This window comes from Vicugna pacos, chromosome 2, assembly GCF_048564905.1.
Source record: "Vicugna pacos chromosome 2, VicPac4, whole genome shotgun sequence".
NCBI classification, from domain to species: domain Eukaryota; kingdom Metazoa; phylum Chordata; class Mammalia; order Artiodactyla; family Camelidae; genus Vicugna; species Vicugna pacos.
In genome coordinates this window covers 67630173-67653465 of record NC_132988.1, presented here as the reverse complement: position 1 = coordinate 67653465, position 23293 = coordinate 67630173, and the positions used below count along the sequence as shown (strand labels likewise).

Sequence of the window (23293 nt, the reverse complement as noted above, 5' to 3'; positions counted from 1 at the left end):
GGGTTTGCTTAACAATTATTATAACCAAAGGGAACAGCAACTTTGCTAATCAATCAAAAACCAGGTTGATCAGCATTTTTTTAGTAACATTTATTTCTGAAAGCAGAACCGATGAGAGAGGTTGAAGAAGAGATTTCCTGCAGCATTGTTGAAGTTTAGCTCTCTCAGGTTCTTAAAAGATATCTCAGGTTATCACTTGCATGTAGCCTTTAAGTCTGTTTGAAAATAAATCAGAAAACTACAAGGAAAATAGAATTAGAAACCCTGCCTGGAACAGCTGGTATGGTTCAAACTGTAATACATATCATAGGCCACTTAAGATTCTAGGGTGAAAGCAGACTTGAAACATTTTTGTAGCTCCTGCAGTGCCTAACTCAGTATCTTGCACACGATCAGCTCAGTAAATCATAGCTAACATAGCGCTTTCTACATGCTAGGTACTGTTGGAGGCACTTTACATATAGTAAGTCATTTAATCCTTGCAACAATCCTATGAGATAGGTATTATCTTCATTTTATGAACGAGGAAACTGATGCATAGAGAAGTCAAATTACTTGCCTAAAGTCAGGCGACCAGAGCCAGAAACGGCCTTAGAAGCCCTGATTAGGCTGCGTTCTAAAACCAAACAGTCCTCTTCCACCTGAGTGTCCCACATTCATTCCCCAGGAATATCTGCTTTACCTAAGGAGCAGATGCAGTGTGCAATGTAACATAATCCATCTATTTGCTTTCTTTCTCAGGCTGTCAGTGGTGAAGGTCAGGAGGAGAGCTTGTTTGGAGCCCTCGATTATTGTCCTCATCATCTTTCTCTCCCTAATTGTCCTGACAGTGTGCACTGGACTCACTTTTCCTTATGTGAGATACAGTAAGTAGGGGCTGCCCTGGCAGACTGCAATTTACCTCAGATATTTCCTGATGTACATTCCTGTTTTGATTTGTTTCAAGCTTATTCATTCATTTCTGTAACTCATTTGCATAGCTAGTGCAAAGAATTCTTTACCTGCCTTGTCAATCGTTTAATCTTCACAAACCAAGGAGGAGTCTTTCTTCCATCTTTGATGAACCAATGCCTCCTGCTGGGAATAGCAGGCTAGTATTTATATTCCATAATAAGCAATAATCGAGCCTTAATTAAGGGAAGACCATAGGAAAGCTAGAGTCCAATGTTTTGTGTTATTGGAGGTCATAAGGCAATCACCTTGATTTAAAATAATAACTACAACTCATTGAAAATCCTGATAGCCCAATAAATTGTACAATCAGAGATCTTAGAGAAGTAGGCCCTATACTGTACTAGCAAGCTGGAAAAAGGCTCAAAGTGATATATTGTTGAATAAATGCCTACTTCTGTTATTTTAAAATCATCTTGGGATATATTGCAAGTAATTAAAGAGGATGAGATATGCTGAGAAGGTTAATTATAAAGAGGTTCAGTCTGTGGTAATCGGGTACCTCCCTGCTAGATTAACTGTGAACACTGCTATGTCATTAGAAAGGTCCCCGGGGTACTTCAGAACTATTCTTCCAGGCATAACAACCCTTCTGAAGTTTCCTGCTAGTTGCCTCGGGTTTTAATGAGTTGACTCCACTTTGACCTATTGGTTTAATATCTCCCTTAGAGACTAGATAATGCTTTGATGTTCAAGATCCTCTAAGTGAAAAACGTAATCACTTGATTCTAATTTAATTGGGAATGTACAGGAAGTTGTTTTTCTATAAAGAGAAATGGCAATTGTAAATTGGTTATCTTCTTCTGCTAGCAGACATAAATCCAATCTTAATTTCCTAAATAAGGTAGATTATTTCTGGGTAGTTTAAAGAAAAAAATATTCAAAAGTCATTTTTTTTCCTGGTAGAATTTGCCCACACGTAGGTCTTTGAATTTGGAGTATGTGCATTTTGGTCATTTCTCTGGTACGTGTTTTTAATATAAGAAGAATAGCTAAAATAACTTCACAATTCTATAGTTCTGTTCGGGATATACTAAGTCCCATTATGTTATAAGCATCATTATTCATCTCCATGGATGCCTAGAACTATGTTTTATGCACTTTTGTATATCTGGAACTTAGCAGGATCCTGGCACATATTAGATACTTAATATTTATTGAATATTGAGTGATAAAAATGAATGAATCTGACACAACATTGTAAACTGACTATACCTAAATTTTAAAAAAGTTTTAAAAAATGAATGAATCACACCTATGATACTTGCTTGGGGCATATTTCGGTTTGTCTGATTTCACAAGGAATTCCTAGTATGGCGAAGGGGGTCTCATGGCCTCAGTAAGAGGAAATGTTCTTTACTACTTCTCATTTGTCTCTTCCCAATGCTTACAAATCTTCCTCATATGCATACAATAAAAATCTGGTTAGATTTTTCTAGTAAACTGTTCCTGTATATCCTATTGTTGGGATAATGAGCTGAATAATATGAACATACAAACTTCCACTGTCCACACAGCACACCTGAATAAACAGCAATTGTTCTGATATGTGTTACTGTCATATTTGTGACCTGAGCTCTGTTTACAGATGTAACCTAAGAACAGAGTAGATACAGCACATGAGCATTTAGGAGCTGGCCTGCCTAGATAACCAAACTAAGCCAAACAAATCTGTAATAGAAACACAGATAAAGATGGAGGTGATCAGACTTGGAAAAACATCACTTGGGCATAAAGCCCAGGACAGCATAAAACTGTGTATGTGATTTGTGTCCAGTGGCCTTTGGGACTTCATTTCTGTCCCCTCTGTGATTGGAATGGCAGCAGGTGAATCTATTATGAACAACATCATTGTAGGGTATAGATTCAAAAAGCTGTGAAAGTTATCAGCAAACTCATGTTTATCCTTGTTTTTCTTACCTTTGTGTTAACATTCTTAATAATATTTTCAACAGCTACACATGCCAAGTAATTCTGACAATTGGGAATATGTTTTGACACCTAGTGACATGTTTGAGTACAGGAGGGTAGAGGAAAAGCTATGTTGCATTAATTGTTCAGCAGAGCAAAAACATGGGCTGGTTGAACTGGATGCTAAAAATGGAGACAATGGCTAAAGGAGCGGACAAGCCAATTCCTACGGCTGGTGGGAGAAAATAAATGGAGTGACAAGGGGATCAGGTGAAACTAAGCAGGGTCCCTAGAGAGTTACGCTGGGTGACAGCTCTAGCTCCCTCAACTTTTATATACTGAACTCCAGCATTCTAATCCCTACCCTCACCTCCTTCTTTAGCCAAAATAAAAGTTCTTACACTAGCATCCTTGTGGCCAGAATTGGATGTGTAGTTTATAGAACTGGGAGAAATCTACTTTTGAAACATAAAAATGCATTTACTCTTGGGTAGCTTCTGAATCCATCCCTGTTTGTGTGGCTCAGGTGGAGTGACTTTCTGCTCCTTGTGGCTTATTCAGGAATGGATAACACATGACTAATTAGCCTACAGGAACACCAAGGATTTCCTATGGCTTTTACACTCAAGATCTTATAACGATGAATGGTGTTGTCTTTTACTCTTAGATGACCATGAAGCTTGGGGTAGGACGACGGAGATGATGACCTAGGTTAGGAACGATCTTTCCTCTCTCAGTCTGTCTAGCAACTAACAAATGGGGAAATGATGATGCTTACACACATCTGCTAAAAAGTATGAGGAGTTTTTGTCTCTCTCCTTATAGATCAAAGGAAGATCTACAGTTATTACAGCACATTATCATTTACAAGTGACAAGCTGTATGATGATTTTGAAAAAGAGGCTTCTAAAAATTTCACAGAGATGAGCCATAAAATTGAATCAATGGTAAGCATTTTTTCCCACTTCAATGGCATTTGTTATCAATTTTTAGTATAATTTTTAGTACCTTAGCTTCTCAAATTCAACCAATCTCATGTATCTTTGCAAGGTAGGAAGAGGCCCTACTTAAGAGATATAAACAAAATTGACATGACTTAAAAGAGTATGCCTTGCAGAGCTAAGCCTAGTGAGTGTTAGCCATTCCTTTTTGTCCCTCCTAACTGACCCCTCCTTAGCTAGTGCTACACTCTTGTTCAACAGAGACCAGAAATTCTGGAAATGTGAGGGTGACCCAAAACATAGTTGTTGTATCCTTTGTTTCTTAAAGAAGAAACCTTGAGCAAAAAGGCCACAAGATTGAAACTATTCAGACACATAGTTGGACAGTATCTTAGTACCCAAAAATATCTAACCTTGGACCAGTTTTTAGTATGTAAGTTTGTAGGAAATCCTTGGATACTCATCTTTAACCCTAAGGCATCAACATTCAACCTGAGAGATGAATCAACTGTCATAAAAAGTGGGAAAATTAACAGTATAAGCCAAAAAAGCAAGAGCCTGGGTGATAACTTCTTATCATTGTCAGATTATTTAGAGAACAATTTGGACTCTTCCTGATAGTCTGGGAGGCAGTTAGTGGAATGTGTGATGGAAAGCATCCTAAACTGGGAGGTGGGACACCTAGTTCTAGTACCACCTATTAGCTAGTGACATGTCTTTTGACATATCTCTTTATCATCTGGAAAGACTCCCTTGTGTGAAAATTAAGGAGTTAGACTAGATAATTTCCAAATTGTCTTCCAGTTCCAAAATCCTGAGTGCGAACAGAATGGCAATGATTCACCTGAATCTGCCTGGTAGACTCAGAAGCCTGAGAATTTGAATACTTTGCTCAGGTCAAATCTTGGTTGTTTCTGTACTTGTAAACACCAACTCAGGGAAATATTGAATAAACTCTTCTTAAGGAATCAACAAAATGTAAGACAAAAATAAAAGGGTTCAGTGGTTTTATCCATCAATCACTAGCTTGTAGTAACCAGCTTGTGTTTGGCAAATATCCATACAGTGAAAAAAGAAACACTTGACATGTTTACCTTGACTCCTAATTTAAAAATGTAAGTTGGCTGGAGTTCTTATTTGTAGTAGTAAGAAATATCTCTACAAAATACATTCTTTTACTCTATAGAGTACACCTCATAGGAAGTATTCCAGTTCACCTGGGCCTTCCTCAGAGCATTTTGAGTGGTGAACTGAGGGCAGATTTTGACAGGATATTTGGTAACTTTTTCAACAGGTTTGAGAGCCACGTGACACTGTTCTGCATTCATTTCTCCCTTCCCAATACTAACCAAGCCTAACCCTGCTTAGCTTGTGAGATCAGATGAGATAGTGTGTTTACAGTGGTGTGGCAGTAGATTGACTTATTTCTGTGACCCACTACTTGCCAGAGTTATTTCATTTCCTTTAGTCTACCTACAGAAAAAGTCTGTATCTCAGGGTGTGAACTCTCACTTTCCCCAAACCATCTCTTTCTGAGTATAGTGCAGCAGATGTCACTCCTAGCCCTCTGCTATGATTCCCTAGCAGAGTTCAGCTGAAATCACTGAGTAGAATACAAAGAAAAGATTTCTCAAAATTCCTCAAGTTCAGCACATTGTGAAATGTCAGTCAATGTGTTTTGTTTTTAAAATGTTTTTAAGCTTTGAAACAAATTGCAGAATTTCAGAAAATTAATCTTACTGACATTTTGAATATTTTTGGAACAGGTGAAAAATATGTTTCATAAATCTTCACTGAGGGACAAATTTGTTAAGTCTCACATTATCAGGTTCAGGTATGTAGATCTAAAATTCTGACTTCTGAATATAATTTAAAGCTAAGGCTATTAACCTGGTTAGTAATAAATACTGCTTGAAGTGTCAATGATACGATATAATTTAGTTCAACAGATATTCATTTGGTACCTGTCCTGTGTAAGTTATGGGTTACAATGTGCCTTATTCATTCTTCAAATCCAAAACAAACAAAAAAAAAGCATTTGCAAGATGCTTTCGAGGGACAGAAGTGTTATTGGTGGCTATGTTGTGGAATTATTATCATTATTTTTTGGAAACTCAAATTAGCGCAGGCACCTGAACTATATCTCTTGGTCTAATAGCAAATAATGCCCTGTGTAAACCTGTGCAGTGATGAGGTTTTTCTTCTCCTCTTGGTTCTCCAGCTTACCAATTTTCTTTCTTTTCTTCCATTCCACCCGTTTCTGCTACATATATTTAAGCTCTCAGGTCTGATAATCATCAACCAACAATAAATAGAAGTTCAGAACATACTACTTTAAGCAAAATACTATTTAAGAATCTTAAATAATATATTCTTAATAAAAATTATTTTTATTTTTCAAAAATAAAATAAGAGCTATTTCCAATATTATTTCCGTGATAAAAACTCCAAGTTACTTCTCAGTCTATTACTTAGCTGACATCTCTGAGGTGTTACTTTGACCAGTTTCTCCCAATATTTCCATACTTTCTAATGTTTAAAATATTATTTCTTGGGTATGTATCTGTTTCTTCACTTCTTAAATTTTTACTCTCTCAAAGGTAAAAAATTCATCCACGCACCTGGCTTCACATGCTTTTGAAATCCAAGTTTCTCTTTCCAATCTAAACTGTCTTCCTGATTTCTAGACCTATATGCCTGCTAGTCACATCTCCACATGGAGGTTTCACAGAAAGTTCTCAAACGCAGGGAAAACTTAGTCACACTAATGAGAAACCTAGAAGTCATATGATGACTTTGTATACACTTTGTGAATAATTAAATTCTACCTATTCTATCTTCCAAATCATTTTCTAATTTATTTTACTCTTCATCCCAGAAATCTTGCTAGTTATTAAGTCTTTCTTCTCTTACTACAGTTTGAGGAAGTGCAAGTTTGTTGCAAAGATAAAGTCAGTCTTAGAGTTGCTGAGTTGAGATACTTAGGGACCAGATAAGCCTGAAATATGAGTCTGATGTAGGGGAGGAAAAGGGAACTGAGCTGAAGACAGACATTTGCTTATCATCAACTAAGTATTGGGAAGTGTGGGTGTAAACATAACTTCAGAAAAGGGTGATGAAAGAAAAAGGACGATGAAGAAAGCTTGAAGAACAATATTTAAGGAGATGGAAGAGAAACAGAAACTTAGGAAATAGAGGAGAAGCAGAAGAAAGAAGAATAGAGAGAGAGAGAGAGGTTCTGCTGGTGCTTAAGACAGAGTTTCAGGGAGGGGGTGGTAAGCATTGACAATACTCCCCAGAGACCAAGTAAAATGACTAGAAAGAATTCACTGGCTCTGTCAATGAGGAAGTCATTAGTGTTTAGGTAGAGAGCAACACAGTGGAACAGAAGGGGAGGAAGCCGACTGCAATGAAGTAAATATGAGGCAGAATGTAACTTACCCATTTAAGAAGGTTTTCTGTGATATGAAGGTGAAAGATAAATTGTATAGCTGGAGCAGAGGGAGGGTTTTGTTTTTTTTTGTTTGTTTGTTTGCTCCTATTACTCAGCCAGTATGGGAATAGTTTAAGAGAAAGAAGAAAGAATAAATAATGGAGGTACAGGGTTGCTGAGGCTGTGAAGAGGGATGAGATAGATAACAATAATCTTTTTAAAGCCCTATTTGTTTCTTTTTTCAGATTACAAAAGTAATACAAAATTACATAAAATTCAAAAATACTATTACATAAAACAGAAAGCAAAAGCCTCCTCTCCAGTAATTTCACACCCAGAAATAACACATCTTGTTAACAATTTGTTGTTAATATTTTTTCAATGACTGCATATAGATCTATTTCATTCTTTAGCTGGTTGTATAGTGTATATCAGGGTTTCACTCTCAGAATATGTCAGGGTTGATTTAGCCAAAGCTCTTTTGATGGACACTTGGGTTGCTACATATTTTTCTGATTTAAAAACAAGGTTATGATGAACATGTAAGTACGTATCTCCCTGCACACACAAGAGTGTATTTAAAGATTAAATTTCTAAAAGTAGAAATGCTGTATCAGAGAGGATAGATAATCAAACTTATAAACAAAACTGCCTTCCAAAGATACATAAGAGATAATTTCCTAAAAAAAAAAAAAGTAAAGTCTGGTTGAGCAACTACTACACATTGGGCAGATGAAAAAGAAAACCACATTGAAGAGGGTTGGAGAAACTGGGATCCAGTCTTGCCATAAGCCTCACCCCAGCACACCAGGAAAAAAACCTCAAACCCCAGGGTTCTCTCCAATGGGCAAAGAGTTTGAAACCCATGAGGAGGCACCACAACTTCTACCACCTGCACTTGAGAGATGAGCCTCTAAAACATCTAACTTTGAAAACCAATGGAATTCAAGTTCTGAGACCCACAAGATTGTAGCTGTTGAGGAGGTGGCTCTTAATGGGCCAATGCCTCGGACTCACCTACCTCAGGGCTTAGCCCAGAGGCTGCCAATTGCACCCAGACTAAAAGGGAACTGACTGTATGTGAATAGGAAAGGTAGAGTAGCCGACAGAGAATGAGAAAGAGTAATCAAAGATGATTTCAAAGTAGTAATTCATCTAAATAATGCTAAGGCTAATTAATGCTCTATCTTGAAAATACAATCACATGAAGTCAAGACAATTTGACTAAGCTTTCTAATATTGTTAGGGTTAGGAGTTGTTTAGGCGACCTGAAGTTTGCTTAGGAGAAATCACTGGATTTATACCCCTGAGGATTAAGCCTGAAAGCCAAAGCCAGAGCTGACTTTATACTGACTATATATTGTACTTTATAATTCTGTGTGATTGACAAGAGAATTGCCTTTTTACATTAGTAATCCATGTACTTAACTAGATCCTTTGGTGGTTAGGGAGACCATAAGCATATTAGCTATCAGAGAGGCTAAGATGGGAGTTCTATATGTGGTAAACAATAGGAATATAGAAGAAAACAAACTGGAAGTTTTAAAATTGCATTTATGGATTTGTTTTTGTGTGAATGTGTTTCAAATGAATGATAAAAATAATGCAGTGTGATATTACCATAAATCTCATTATGAATTATACCTTTTAAAACCACATTTTTATTTCTTTATTTATTTTTCGGCCCACAGTCACAGGGAACATAGAGTGTTGGCTCATATACTGCTGATTTTTAGATTTCGCTCTACTGAGGATCCTGAAACCACAAATATAATTATCCAGCATGTTCTACATGAAAAGCTGCAAGATGCTGTAGGATCCCCTAACTTAAATCTTGAGTTATTTGTACTTAAAAGTAAGTTTATTTCCTCTTATTTAGTTCAATTCTCTTACATACAATAGCTCCAGGAAAAGTTTGGGCATTGATTTTAAAAAATTGTGCTTTGGATGTCTTTTATTATGGAGTCTTGCCTCCAGCAGAACATTTCTTTGTGACTAAGTTGGTCCAAAGGAAGTTTAAAAATTTTTAATACCACCCTAAACTTATGCCACCCATGCAAGTCTATCAGTAACTCCTGAGCCTGGGTTCTTTGTCTACGTTGGGTTTTTCACTTTAGCTATAGAATCCAGTGATAAATGGGAGAAAGCTTCTTTGTATATTTATCCTTCTTTTTCTTGTTGCTGACATTTTATGTCCTGTGAGTATGATGTGTTGAAAGGTTCATGCCAGCCACATATTTGCTTTCAAATGTCATTAATATACCTTGTTGCCTGCTTCCAGGTTACCAATGAAAAGTTTATAATTTATTTTTTGATATAACTTATTTTTGGTATGTTTTACAACTAATTTGTAAAGTCTGATAATTTTGTGTGGTTGGTGTACTTGTTTTTTTTGTCAGGGCAGGGGGACAAAATAAGCAGTGTTAGATCTTCATGACTAGAAAGTAAGGAACATAGGCGATCCTTAGTGGAAATAAAAACAAGCTAGTCTGTAGAAATACTATGCCTGCTACATGTGCTATCTTAAATTTTCTTGTAGCCACATTAAAAAAAGTAAAAATAAACATGTGAAATACATTTAAATACTTACACATTTAACCCAATATATCCAAATTAGTACTATTCCAACAAGTAGTCCATGTAAATATTATTCGTGAGTATTTTTTGTACTAAGGCTTTGAAATCAAGTGTATATTTTATATTTATAGCACATTCCAATTTAGCCACATTTCAAGAGCTCACTGGGCACATGTGGCTAGGGAATACAATATTTGAAATGTCAGCACTAGAAGCTACAGGATAGGGGTCAAGTAGAATGAATACAAAGTAGTAGTATAAAAGCTGGTAAACCAAATTAGAGGCCTAACCTGGTGGTCAGCCCCTCTACTTACTTAGAAAAAGAGGCTCATTAGTCAGGGCTATCTACATAATTTGTGGATCCCAGTGCAAAATTAAAGTGCTGGACTCTGAAAAGCAATAAAAATGTGCTGTTAAAGGTACTAAAATATAAAACTTTTTCTTCTTTCACAGTCTTTTTCGACTTGTGATGGTATTTTTATTTGTTAATGAATGCTATTCTAAGTGAAAAAAATTAAAATTACTAGCATGAGCTTCGCTGTTCACCTTTATATTGTGATATATCAATTTCAAATGTAAATATAAAAGTGTTTAACTTTTATTTGGAATAATAAAAATATACAGCTGTATTTCACAGCTCATACATACATGTATTTTGGTTACCAGATCAATGGAAACACTACACAAGTCTAGATCACACTTTTTAAAAAACTTTTCTTGTTGATACTGGCACATTTTACCAATGCTCTCTACCTTCTGTTTATTTGACAAAGGACCAAAAGTTCCCTCTATGTCATTATTTTCAGCAGAAGCTACTGGCTAATGCAAAGAAGTAACAGGAGCAAGAAAGAATGTGCTAGGGTCCCTTGGTCATTTATGTTAATTAGAATGCCAACGCCTTCTTTGGCATTCAAAGCAAGCTCTGTTTCAAACAAAAACTGCCAGTGTCCTCTACTTACTTAATGGTAGGCATCACATACTCATTTTGTACTCACTTTGAGTTTGCTGAACATTGTGGGTCCGCTGGAATTCTTAGTTCACAGGGTATTGTGAATGGTATAAGCAAATGGCGTGGCAAGAACCCATGGACACATTGTGTATTCCTCTGCTCATGCCATGCTCTATTATCCTATCAGACTTCATTTCCAAGCACAAGTTATGAGACAACAATTATTAAGAATTTCAAGACAGTGAGCATTAAACCCAGTGTAAGTTCATGAGTGCAGGACCCAGTGCAGACACACAAGTCACACATCCGTGAAGTCAGTCCTGTCAGTAGTATTGTAAAATGCCAAAATTCAACCGAATAAATTTAAAGATCTAATTGGCTTTATTTAATGAGTCATGAATCAGGCAGCACCACACCTTAGCAGATAGATAGGAGCTCTGAGTTGCTGTACAAAATGGAAGACATTTATAGACAGAAGGAGGTTGGGCAAGGAGGCTTTCTAGCAGAGTAGATTGTTTCAGGCAAGGGCACCTTCTTTTGCAAGTAGATTTGCAAATCTATCAGGCAGATTACTTCACTAGTGCTGACCAGGTAATGCCAGATAGACTGATGAGCGGTTACATTCTTGGGATAGATGGAAACCACAATTAGGCTACATATTAAGTCTTAATTGCTGATGTGGGGCTTAGAACAAGTGACTCTACTTGGGGTCCTTTATTACTTTTTTTTTTTTTACCAGTAGCAACATGAAAAGCCAGCATTTTCTCTAGGGAAAGCTTGAGATAGAGAACACATTATTGAAAAAGGAGATTAGTGGTGGTGTTTTTAAATATTTACTGAGAATAAATGGTCACTTCTTCCTTATTTTTGTCATTTTCCTCAAATATAGCCATAATGGAGAAAGTCAGAAGGAAGCCTCTCTAGAATACAGATTTTTTTTTTTGTAAATCAGTACTATTAAATACTATAAGAAAAATTAACATTATTTTTTTTGCAGTTAGAACTCCCATCTTGCCACGTTCAAAGGAAATAGGTTTGGTCATTGGAAATCTACTGAGTCATGAAATTTGAGTGCTTAGAGTTTGATGTAACTGTTGGTTTAGTATCTGGATAGGATTAGGGCCTAACTGTTGAGAAATCAACAATCTAAGGAGTCATTGGCTAGTCAATTTCAGGGCAAACTGAATCGCAATTTGAGGGCAAATTGTCTTGCTAAATAAAACTTGAGCAGAAAGAAGACCTGTAAAAGGATAACATTGTTTTAATTTTTAAATTTTTCTCTCCTTTCTTTGTTTTCTTTTTGTATATATATCTATTTATTTATTTTTATTTTTTAAATCAAAGCATAGTTGATTTACACGTCAGTTAAATAGCAAAGTCATTCAGTTATACTTATATCTACATCTATTCTTTCTCAGATTATTTTTCATTATAGACTATTACAAGATATTGAATATAGTCCCCTATGCTAAACAGTAGGTCCTTGTTGTTCATCTGTTTTATATATAATAGTGTGTTATCTTTTAATCCCAAATTTCTAATTTATCGCTCCCCTCCATAACACTGTTTTTAATAACATAGGAGTGAGGACTAATTTAGGGGCACACCACTTAGATATGTTATACAAATGGAACTATGTCTATGAGTTTAGTAAAAAAAAAATCTGAAATAATGGTCAATAAAAATATCACTGTATTTGGGGGATCAGCACTATAGAATGGCACTGCCCGCAGAGAGGCTGTGGAACATCTGCACCTGCTGTAACGCTCAGGTTCCTGCCTCTCAGCACAGAGCTGCCAAATTGGAATTACCGGGGAGGAGCAGGCGTTTACAGCAACGACACTCTCTAGGTGACTTTCAGTCACACTTAAGTTTAGGAAACATTGTTCAAACCTCCCTTCTCCTCAAGGCAGTGAACATACTAAGTCTATGATAAACTACCTGTGTTCCTTGTTTGTTTGTTTGTTTTTTAAACAATCTAGAGCTATTATCTTATAATGGAATTGAGCAACCTTTAGTTGTTGAAGTATTCAGAGGCATTATGTAATTCTGATATGCTGACCCTGTTCTATTCACCATTTCTGTGTTTCAGAAATCAACAAGACAGAAACAGACGACTTTCTGAGCAATTGTAAGTTTAATACATTATTTATTAAAGTTGCATTACCTGAATGTAAAAAGTTAACTCTAGATTATTTAGGCTTACTTTGTTGGTATTATAGGGTCAGAATAAAGTTTGATCTGTACACATCTATGGTGTTTTATCTTATATTTGAGGCACATTTTATTGCAAAAGGATAAAAATTGGGAGGGCTTTGGAACAGATGTGTGGAGCCAGTGGCAGATGTGTAGTGGAAGTGAGTTGTGCAGTTTTTCAAGAAAAGGCAAAAAAATTCTTACTGTTTTGATTGCAGATATCTACAATATACCCTCATGAAAGTTTTCTAAAGATTATATAAAAGCGGTCTGTATGTTGATATTTTTTCAGCTAGAGAGAGAAGCAGTGTTACTGTACACTAAATAAAATCTTGATAATATTAATTCCATATTATAAAAATTGCAGACAATTATGAGATTGGGGTATATAGTGATGAAATTACTGAAGGTCCAGATAATACCTTCACCCATATTTTAAAAGTGCCGACTCTAGGCCTAGTGTTTCCCTTCCTCTATAGCATAGTACCCTACCCTGATTTAGAGAATACATTTCATAGTCAACAGAATTAGCGCACAATACATTTATCTTGAAAGTTGGAAGGAAATGTGCTACTCACCAGCTCAGAATGTTGGTTAGTTCACAAACCTAACTAAACATAAAACCAAAGGATGATCTCATTACCCAAACAGCATATATTTTTGCCACCATTATTTATTGGAAACCTGCTATGTGCCAGTGCTGTGTTAGGCAACAAGAATATAATATATATGTGTGTATATTCTAGTACTAATATGTTAGTATCATAAGCATATATATAATATATTACTAATATATATCAGTAGAAATATATAAATGGAGATATATGTACATATGTATATACACACACATAGAAAGAAAGAGTATTACTATTTTTATTATTATTCTGTAAGAATCAAGAAAGTTGTAACTAGTCCAGTTTGGAGGCAGGGGAATTATTAGAGAAGGCATTCTAGAGGAAGTAATGACTGATTTAACTCTTACAAAATGAATAGGAGTTAAATATGAAACACTACAATTTAAGGAAAGGTAAGAGTAGGAAAAAATGTTTGATACTACTGGAATACAAAGTATAAGAAATTTGAGACATAATGACACAATTTGATACTTAAAAGCGACTGCTAACTAATGCAACATCTCTCTTTGGCAGGCTGTGGGACACGAAGGAACAAAACTGCAAAATATAGGGTCATGGTTGTTGGTGGGACAGAGGCACAAGAGGATGAATGGCCATGGCAGGCTAGTCTGCGATGGGATGGGAGACATCGCTGTGGAGCAACTTTAATTAATGGCACATGGCTTGTGAGTGCTGCCCACTGCTTTAGAAGGTAACTCCTGATCCATGAGAATGACTGAGGGTCAGCAAAGGATTGTGGGCTTGGCAGGAAGGAAATACCTCATGAGAGACGAGTTCAATATAAATTAAAGATAATACATACATCACAAAGAGAGCGGGGAACTCATAAACCTTAGTAAGAGGTTTTACAGTCTGGCAATGGAAGTGACATCAAAGAACATGTAGATAAATTATCCATTGACAACCACACAACAGTTGGTCAAAAGAAGAAGGAATTTTAAAGTCATCTTTGGATTTGGAGCTTGGTGTCAAAGAGAAGAGCTGTATATCTCTGCTGCATATCTATCAGCAATGGAGGCCAGGTAGATTATAGGTTTGACACCAATGGGGAAATTCCACATGGTAAGAAAAAACTTAAATATGAAAAAAATTATGCAACTGAATAAGTTGACTAGTTATATTTCAAGGAATTTCAATTCAATCTTCCAATCCAGTGCAAAATGTCTACAGTATATAGGATAAGTAATGCTTTGTTAAATTATTGTGCACCATTTTTGATTTTTTTTTTAAATGAAGGTACTAGGGATTGAACCCAGGACCTTGTGCATGCTAAGCATGTCCCCTGACACTGAGCTATACCCTTGCCTCCAGCATTTTTGATTTTTAGAGAATTGTGTATGTTCATAGATAGGCAACATGGTGCACATAGAGTAAGATATTCTGTTCTCTCATTCTGTCCAGGATATGCTCTCCAAATGCCCCTTGGAGACACTGATGCCCAGCAATGTCAAACATCCCTAGGATCTAGAGTGGGTGACTCAGCATGCAGAGAGGCATGCATAGCCTGAGAAACATGCCACTATGGTATTTCCACAAGATCTGTCCTCCAAACCTTAGCTTGGAATTTGTTTCTATATATAGAAACTATAATTTAAAAAATAAAACTTATATTGACACCTGTCCACTGAATTATTTAATATAAATGGTTATACTGATAACATGTACAAAGTGAAATTTGTTCCTTATACATTCTCCTCAGGTATAAGGACCCAGCCAGATGGACTGCTTCCTTTGGAGTAACCTTAATGCCTCCGAAAATAGAACGAGGCCTCCGGAGGATAATTGTCCACGAAAATTACAAATACCCGTCACACGACTATGATATTTCGGTTGCAGAGCTTTCTAGCCCCGTTCCTTACACAAATGCTGTACACAGAATTTGTCTCCCTGATGCATCCTATGAATTCCACCCTGATAATGTGATGTTCGTGACAGGATTTGGAGCACTGCGAAATGAAAGTGAGCATCTGGGAGAAAGTCAAGTCATAGTTATCTAATTCGGTATTCTAATGCATTTAAAGAATGGAATGTCATTATGCCGAAATATGTTGATGGTTGGTCATGTGGACGTGGGCCAAGCCAGGCTCTACTTGTGAACCAAGTCATTTAGAAGACACGTAAATTCCTTCATGCCTTAGGTTACTACCAAGTTCATCACTACTACTATAGTCATGGTGCTTGGTAAGGTGTTTGAAAGAGTTAATATGTCTGAAATTTGTATTAGGGAATTAACTACATCAGAGATTAGGGATCATTAACACACATACCCAATTGTGAGGATCAGAGATTCATAAAGCCACCATTCTCACCTACTGAAATTACCTTCTAAGCCCAACAATGGAATAAAAATTACTTTAACAACTTGAGGTCCTTTCCTAGGCACCTAACTTTTCATTTAAAATAGAAAAAAATTTTCACAAATATTACTGTATCTGACAAAATACATATCCTAAGATTCTGTGCCACCATCTTATCCAGTAGTTATAAAAGATTTTCTTCAGGTTTACAGAATATATGTATATCTATTAATATAAAGTCTATTTTTTCCCCTTTAGATATCAGTCAAAATTGTCTTCAGCAAGTACAAGTGGATTTTATTGACACTGAAACCTGTAACCAACCGCAAATTTACAATAATACCATAACTCCTAGAATGTTATGTGCTGGCTCCTTGAAGGGAAATAGAGATGCATGCCTCGTAAGTGGTTTGCTGCATAACTTTTTGTTCACCTTTTACTTTAAAATAATTATAGCTTTACAGGAAGTTGCAAAGATAGTATAGAGAGGCCTTTCAATCAGTTTTTCCCAATGGTTATATCTCACATAACTATAGCACAATGTAAAGGCTAGGAAATGAACCTTGGTACAATGTGTGCTTCTAGGTTTTGGGTTTTTTTTTTTTTAACACATGTGCAGATTTGTGTAATCATCACTGCAGTTGAGAACTCTTCTATCAGCACAGAGGTTTCCCTTTATAATAACATTCACTCTCCTCACCCACCACTTCACCATCACTAACACCTGAGAATCACTAATATGTTCTTCATCTCTATACTTTTGTAATTTTGAGAGTGTCATGTAAACAGAACCATACAGTAACCTTTTTTTTCAAGAATTCCATTTTGATTTAGCTATTTGTATTTTTGACCTACAAAAGATTCTCTCTGTAGAAAAATTGTGTGGTTCCTCTTAGCTAAATACACATAACTTATCAACAGTCTACTGGTGTTGGAATTTTACTAGTTTGAGTGGAGTTTAGAATAGAAAACTTACCTCCCCTTAAGGCTCTTTACCCTTCCTCATTATAATATTGAATATTAATAAATACAAAGACTAAATAGTTCTCCTTTATATATTGAGAGCCACAGCAGACAATGTTTTTGATTCAAGTGCCAAACATAACTTAGAAAACTCAAGAGGAGAAGGGAGGTCTGTTCTTTCTTTCCTTCTGGTTTTCTAAGGTTCTTCCTTTATCATTTCTTTTCTGTTTCAGAAACTTCCTTTAGCCATTCTCTTGATGTAGATCTGCTGGTGAAAAATTTCCTTAGATCTTTTTTTTCTTCATTTTCAAAATTTTTTATTTCTTATGCAATTCTAAAGTGTGATTTTTGCCAGATACAGAATTTAAGATTGACAGTTCTTTTTTTTCAGCACTTAAATCATGCCCTCTGGGATTGCTGATGAGGATTCCCCTGTTAGAATTGTTTTCCCTTTATAGGTGAGGTGTCATTTCTCCCTGTGTTCAAGAATTTTTCTCTGTCTTTAGTTTTCAGAAGTTTGATTATGTATCTTAGCATGGCTTTCTCTGGGCTATCCTGTTTAGAGTTTGCTCAGCTTTTCAATCTGCAGGTTTACGTCCTTTGATAAATTTGGGAGATTTTCAGCCATTTTTTTCTTTGAATACTTTTTCAGCCCTATACGTTTTTGTCTCTTTCTGGGACTCTAATGATAGGAATGTTACCTCTTTTGCTATACTCTCAGAGGTCCCTGAGTTCTTGTTCATTTTTTCTTTTCTGTTCTGCTTTTCCTCTGTTGTTCAAACTGAGAAATTTCTATCATTCTATCTTTAAGTTTACTGATTTTTTTTCCTTCTGTCATCTTCATTCTTCTCTAAGCACATATAGCGAAGTTTTCTTTTGATTATTATATCTTTCAGTTCTGAGACTTTCATTTGATCCTTTATATATGGTATTTCTTTGCTGAAACTTCTTATTTTTTCATTTTTTTCAAACATGATGGTACATGTGGCTACCTCCTCCTAAAATATGATCTTTCTTTGGGTTCTATGATCCTGAAATATGCTGACTTCCTAATCTCCCTCCTTCTTCAATCACTCTTTTCTGGTTACTTATTATGGTTTCTCTTTCTCTCCCTCTCTCTAAGTTTGGCTATTCCTAAGGAATTTTTTCATTTTTTTTTTCTGCTGTCTATATACTCACTCAAAGAAATTATCTTTTCTTTTCTTTAAATCAGATGTCACTTTAGTGACTTCCAAACCTATATTTCCAAAATCAACCTCTTGCCCAAATTCAGTCTCACATTTCCACCCACTTCAAAACCATTTCCATTTATATATTTTAAATTGTTAGTATAAGACTAAAATGTGTGTATGTGCCATCTTAAACTCAACAGGCATCATGAACTGTTACCTGTTTTTTCATTTTCAACTTTCTCATTTGTGTTGTTGGATCTTATTATGCTTGGAATCTTCTTTTACTCTTAAATCTCCTTCACGTGTAATCAAGTAAGTTATAGAATATTTTTCCCCTTTACCATTTCTTCCAAATTTATCTCTTTGTCTCCATTCTTTCTGTTAACATCCTCATCTAGTCCATCATTACTTCATATTTTGATCACCTTAATTGCTTCCCGGTTTGACTTTCTTTTTCTCGTTTTAAAAGTTTCTGTTGTGGTATATATATATTCTTGAATAAACTTCTTGTTCTGTTTCTCACTAAACCGCTCGCTAAAAATAACTGGATTTATGAGAAAAATAGGGTTAGATACAGACCAAAAGCCCCCCTCAAAGGCTGTGCAATTTTGTAAGCAGAGAATTAACAACACAATTAACTGGACCTTGAAAAGCAACGTGGACAGTGCAGGTAGGCAGAATGCCCGGGGTGACTGGTGGCTGACTTAGAGGAAGTTAAAAATGCACAGAAACAACAGAGTAGAAATACCAGCTTGCAGAGGCTTAGACAATGCCCATGGGAATGTAGCTTCAGTAGAGGAGGAAGTGTAACCTGCCAGGACCCAAGAATTAAGCAAGTCTGGGGTGTGTCTCTCTGGGCAGGGAGAAGGTTCCCAGGCACAGGGATTCTTTTAACATTTTCTTAAAATAAAGCCTCAAAGGCTTCTGCCTGTGCAGTAGTGGAGCTGAGACCTTTTCCTTTTTTTTCCTGAAGATTGTAATTCTACTCCCATTATTCTGTCCTTTACTAAAACAAAACACGTGTAAGTCATCGCAACGTCCATACTCCCCTTTTCCTTTTTCCTCGAGTGTGAGCTAACTAGTGTTAGCAGAGCAGATTACATCTTTCTCTATTTGATACTTGCTAGATGTCACCTTATTTTCCAGCTTGTAAGGCTGTTAGACACACTGCTATCTTTTTTTCTCTAATTACTTTATTCTCAGACTCATTTGCTCTTGTCTCTTAAACAGATTTAAGCTTTGCTGTCTCTGGCATCTTCTATTTCTTTTTCCCTAATCTGCTCTGTCTTCACAGAGGCCTGGGTTGCAATGATCAAACTGGTTTATTTTCAAATAGCTTCTTATGGTACATCTTACGCCTATAAGCAGATTGTACACTCCTTGAGGGAAGGGCACATGTGTTTATACTTTTTTACGTCTCCCACCACATATGAGAGTGTATGTAAGTACTTATCAGTAAACTGATTTAAAAACTACAAACACAGTATTTAAAATTAAGTTAGTATTAGAATTAGTTAATATTTTTATGTGGACAAAAGAAAATTCACAAGGAAGTTAGTATCATGTAGGGGAAGAAAGCATTTGCTTCTGAATTAGATCACTCTGGATCCATTCTGCCACCGAATAGCATGTGACATCAGGCAAATTGCTTAATTTCCACTAGTTTCAGTTTTCCTGTGGCTAAATTGGAGAAAATGAGCCCTACCTCCATGTTTGGTTGCCGGAATTACATGAGTTAATGAGGTAATATATCAATTAATCAAGAGCTTCATGGGGTGTTGACGGGTGGTCAGTGAATAGAGACTCCAGGATTTTTCAGAAAGATCATCCAGTACCTTGTTTTTATGACTTGTATAAAGAAACAGTCCTCTGGAGTTTGCAAGACATAAACAATTGTGTGGAATTTGTGATTTTATATACATATTTACTAAGTTCTGTTTTGTGCCAGGCTCCATGCTAAGCACATTACATACACTGTCTTCCGTAATCTTCAAAATTGTCCTTGGAGGTAGGTATTATTAGAAGCATTACAAAGAAGTAAATTAAAGGTCTTAGCTTGGAAGGGCCAGACTTGAGATTTAAACCCAGGTGTCTGACTTTAATGTCCATGCTTTTCATCGGTAATAAACCCTTCACCTTTCTTTTGGGAACTGTGTCACACTCATAAAGAAAACGGACAGTTGTTTTGACGGATGTATCAGATAAGTACCATTCTGCAAAGAGATGGAGCCTTTAATCTCAGTGTTCTGAACCCTGAGTCTAAGCCAGTTCTCCAGGTAGGGGAGCTCCTCCTTACCGTGAGTCACTGGCATAGGTAGAGAGGAGCACATAGAGGACTTTTGAAAATCGCCCTTTTCATTAAACTCAAATTAGAAAAGTAGTAGATTTCTCTGTAACGAACTAAATTATTAATGACTACGTTCTCCCTTTTCCTTTAGGGTGATTCCGGAGGACCACTGGTTACTCCAGATGCTAGAGATACCTGGTACCTCGCTGGAATAGTGAGCTGGGGCGATGGTTGCGGGGCACCCAATAAGCCCAGCGTTTATACTAGAGTGACTGCTTTCCGGGGCTGGATCGCTTCCAAAACCGGCGTCTAGGAGAGAAAAACCCAGTAGAGTAGAACACATTTTTATATACAGGCCATTCTTAAAGATACAGAATTGCAGAAGAAGCCTTGCAGATCACCTACATTTGTCTGATCGAACTAAACTGTCTGCTTGTATGTGCATATATTTCCTTCCTAACTTCTGCCAGATGGATTCCATCCCAACTTGCATTCACTTGTTCTCTAGAAGTTTACTGTCATCCGATTTTAGCTTGTTAACATCAATTTCTCATGCACGTACACAATTTGAAGTGATCCCTTCCTTCATTTCCTCAGCTTCTCTCATATCAGTAAATTTCCACTTTCAAGGTGTAGGACAGAGACTGAAAGGAAATATGAAAAGGAAAGAACTACATTTTTCATGTGTAGAAAAGCATTAGTTTCTTTTTCTTTATGGAATGAGGAAAATGATCATAATCATTACGAAAGGTCAAGCAAACAGACAACAGAATACCAAATACTTCTTGATGGAAAAAGAATGGGAACTAAGTTAAGGAACTAAAGAGAAACCAAGATACAGCTTTATTTTCATTTCCAGCAAACAACTACAGAGATAAATGTGGGGAAGACTCTGCTTTCTTGTGGCCAACGCTAAGTATACAAACTCTATATAATGGGCTTATTCTAAGTTCTAGCAAATAATAATTATTTAACATTGCACTACTAAGAATATCAATATTTAATAATAAGAAGAATAAATAATCATAATAATAAATCATCCTTTTACTTGACATTATGATAATTGATGAAGAAGGGAAAGATGGGGAAATGTCAATAATCAATTTATTGCAAATTCTTTTAAAATTTGAAAATTCACTAGAATGAAAATTCACTTAAGATCAACCAGCATACCTTATATGGTGAGATTTTTGTACAGTTGAATAGGAGGGAATGAAGAGAGATTCAGTGCAAACTAATGGATGAAATAGGATTATGACTAATTGCTTGTGTATTTATATTTAAAGCTTTCCCAAACTGCAAAGCCTTGAAGGGGAATAAGGTCCAGGTGTTAGTGTGTAATTGCAGCTGTGCAAATAAAGCTGGAGGTCGGACCTCTATTTTGAGATGATTGCAGGTTCCTCCCCCTACCGCATTTGCACTCCACACTTGGACCATGGGCCTCTTAGACTCCTCTGGGCTTAGATGGAAAGATATCAGAGGGAATTCATCCTGGAAACTGCCTCCCTGTTACATCTAGCATGGCACCGAGTTGCTCATTGCCTGGACAGAAAACTGAAGAGAAAGCATAATATCAACCATCTTCATAATTTTGGCTTTGGTAAACCACTACTGAGCTGTTAGAGACACAACATTCAAGTGACCTGGGCCATTATGAAGTAAGCACTGGTGCCATGGCACACGTACATGTTAATGGTGAGATTTCACTCAATCTTTCCATTACCCTTTCCTCAGCGTATACAGCTACTCATACAAATTCTGTATTGTACCATAACCACTTTGAAAGTAACATTAGTAGGAAAAATCTGGCATTTATTAGCCCAAATAACATTGGCATATGAACTGATCAAATTTTAGGCACTTGGCTAAAATAAGGTATGAAATCTGACAAGAATCGACAGTGTTAAACATGTTGCATAAGCTGTTTTTATTCTATTTAATGAAATACTTTTTAAAAATTGAGGAAAATGATGAATTTTAAACAAAGACAAGTACATTTCAAACCACATTACTCTCAGTGTTCTGTTAAAAACTGATTCCCCTTGGAGTATGTTTTGCAGTTGGGACTCTAGATGGCACCCACAGCTATAGGTAGATACAGGGAAGAAAGACGTCAGGACCATCAAGTAATAATGAAAACTGCAGTAGACATTCTATGTTAGGGTCTTGTAAAACAGAAAGAATACAGTTCATCTTTGCAAAGGCGTTTAAAAATGAATCCAGGTAAACTGGCATTATGAATAGTATTTTTCAGGTATCTAGAGGTGAGTTTCCAAACTAAAATAAAATTTATAGCCATGTGATGTGAGTAATTTCTTCTGCAAATACATTTGAAGAGATTTAAATTAAGGACAAATTTTAGATGTTTAATTTCACAATGGCATCATATTTCTCAGGGAGATATATATATTTTTTTTAATGAAAGATTTGAGAAGTAGAGTTAAAGCCATAGTGAATATGTGAGCAATAGCTGAAACTTTATGTGCACAGAGAAATAGATAATACAGTACTGGATTTTTTAAATGACAGCTTCTTTTGAGAGATAACATATAAAAGTTTCAGCATTCTTGGACTTGTCTGTTTTAACCACTTCATTGGAAAAGTTTAAGAAGTCATGGCTGAAATAATACTTATTTATTGTGGAAGAAAGCAGGCAGTTCCTCAGCTACGTCTTTTGTCTCTCTTCCTACAGCACCTAGTGAAGTGCCTTGTGCATAATAGTCTTTCAATAAATGTTGTTGAACTACCTTTTTACTTTTGTATTATTTAGAAAATACAGCTTTATTATTTTTACACACTGATTTTTAAGAAATAATCCCAGATTTTACACTAAATATGTGATTTAAGCCAGTTACATAAACACTCTTAAGTCTCAGTATATTCATTCATAAAATAAGGATAATAATATTTACCTCAAATGACTGTAGTGTGAATTAGAATGAGATAATATTTGAAAGTGCTTCTCTAGCAAAGTTCTTGGA

General features: G+C 36.0%; 1 protein-coding gene across 1 annotated transcript in view; it reads left to right on the top strand.

Moving 5' to 3' along the window:
• The window catches only part of LOC102538975 (transmembrane protease serine 11E-like), a 33810-nt gene extending 12911 nt beyond the window's left edge, over positions 1-20899 (top strand). Inside the window, exons 2-10 of the mRNA XM_072940828.1 lie at positions 742-866; positions 3688-3809; positions 5570-5637; positions 8928-9091; positions 12855-12893; positions 14107-14284; positions 15293-15552; positions 16149-16291; positions 20464-20899. Of these exons, the coding sequence (XP_072796929.1) occupies positions 742-866; positions 3688-3809; positions 5570-5637; positions 8928-9091; positions 12855-12893; positions 14107-14284; positions 15293-15552; positions 16149-16291; positions 20464-20625 (1261 nt within the window). The 3' untranslated portion in view covers positions 20626-20899. The remainder of the gene's footprint in view (positions 1-741; positions 867-3687; positions 3810-5569; positions 5638-8927; positions 9092-12854; positions 12894-14106; positions 14285-15292; positions 15553-16148; positions 16292-20463) is intronic.
• Positions 20900-23293: the final 2394 nt, after the last annotated feature.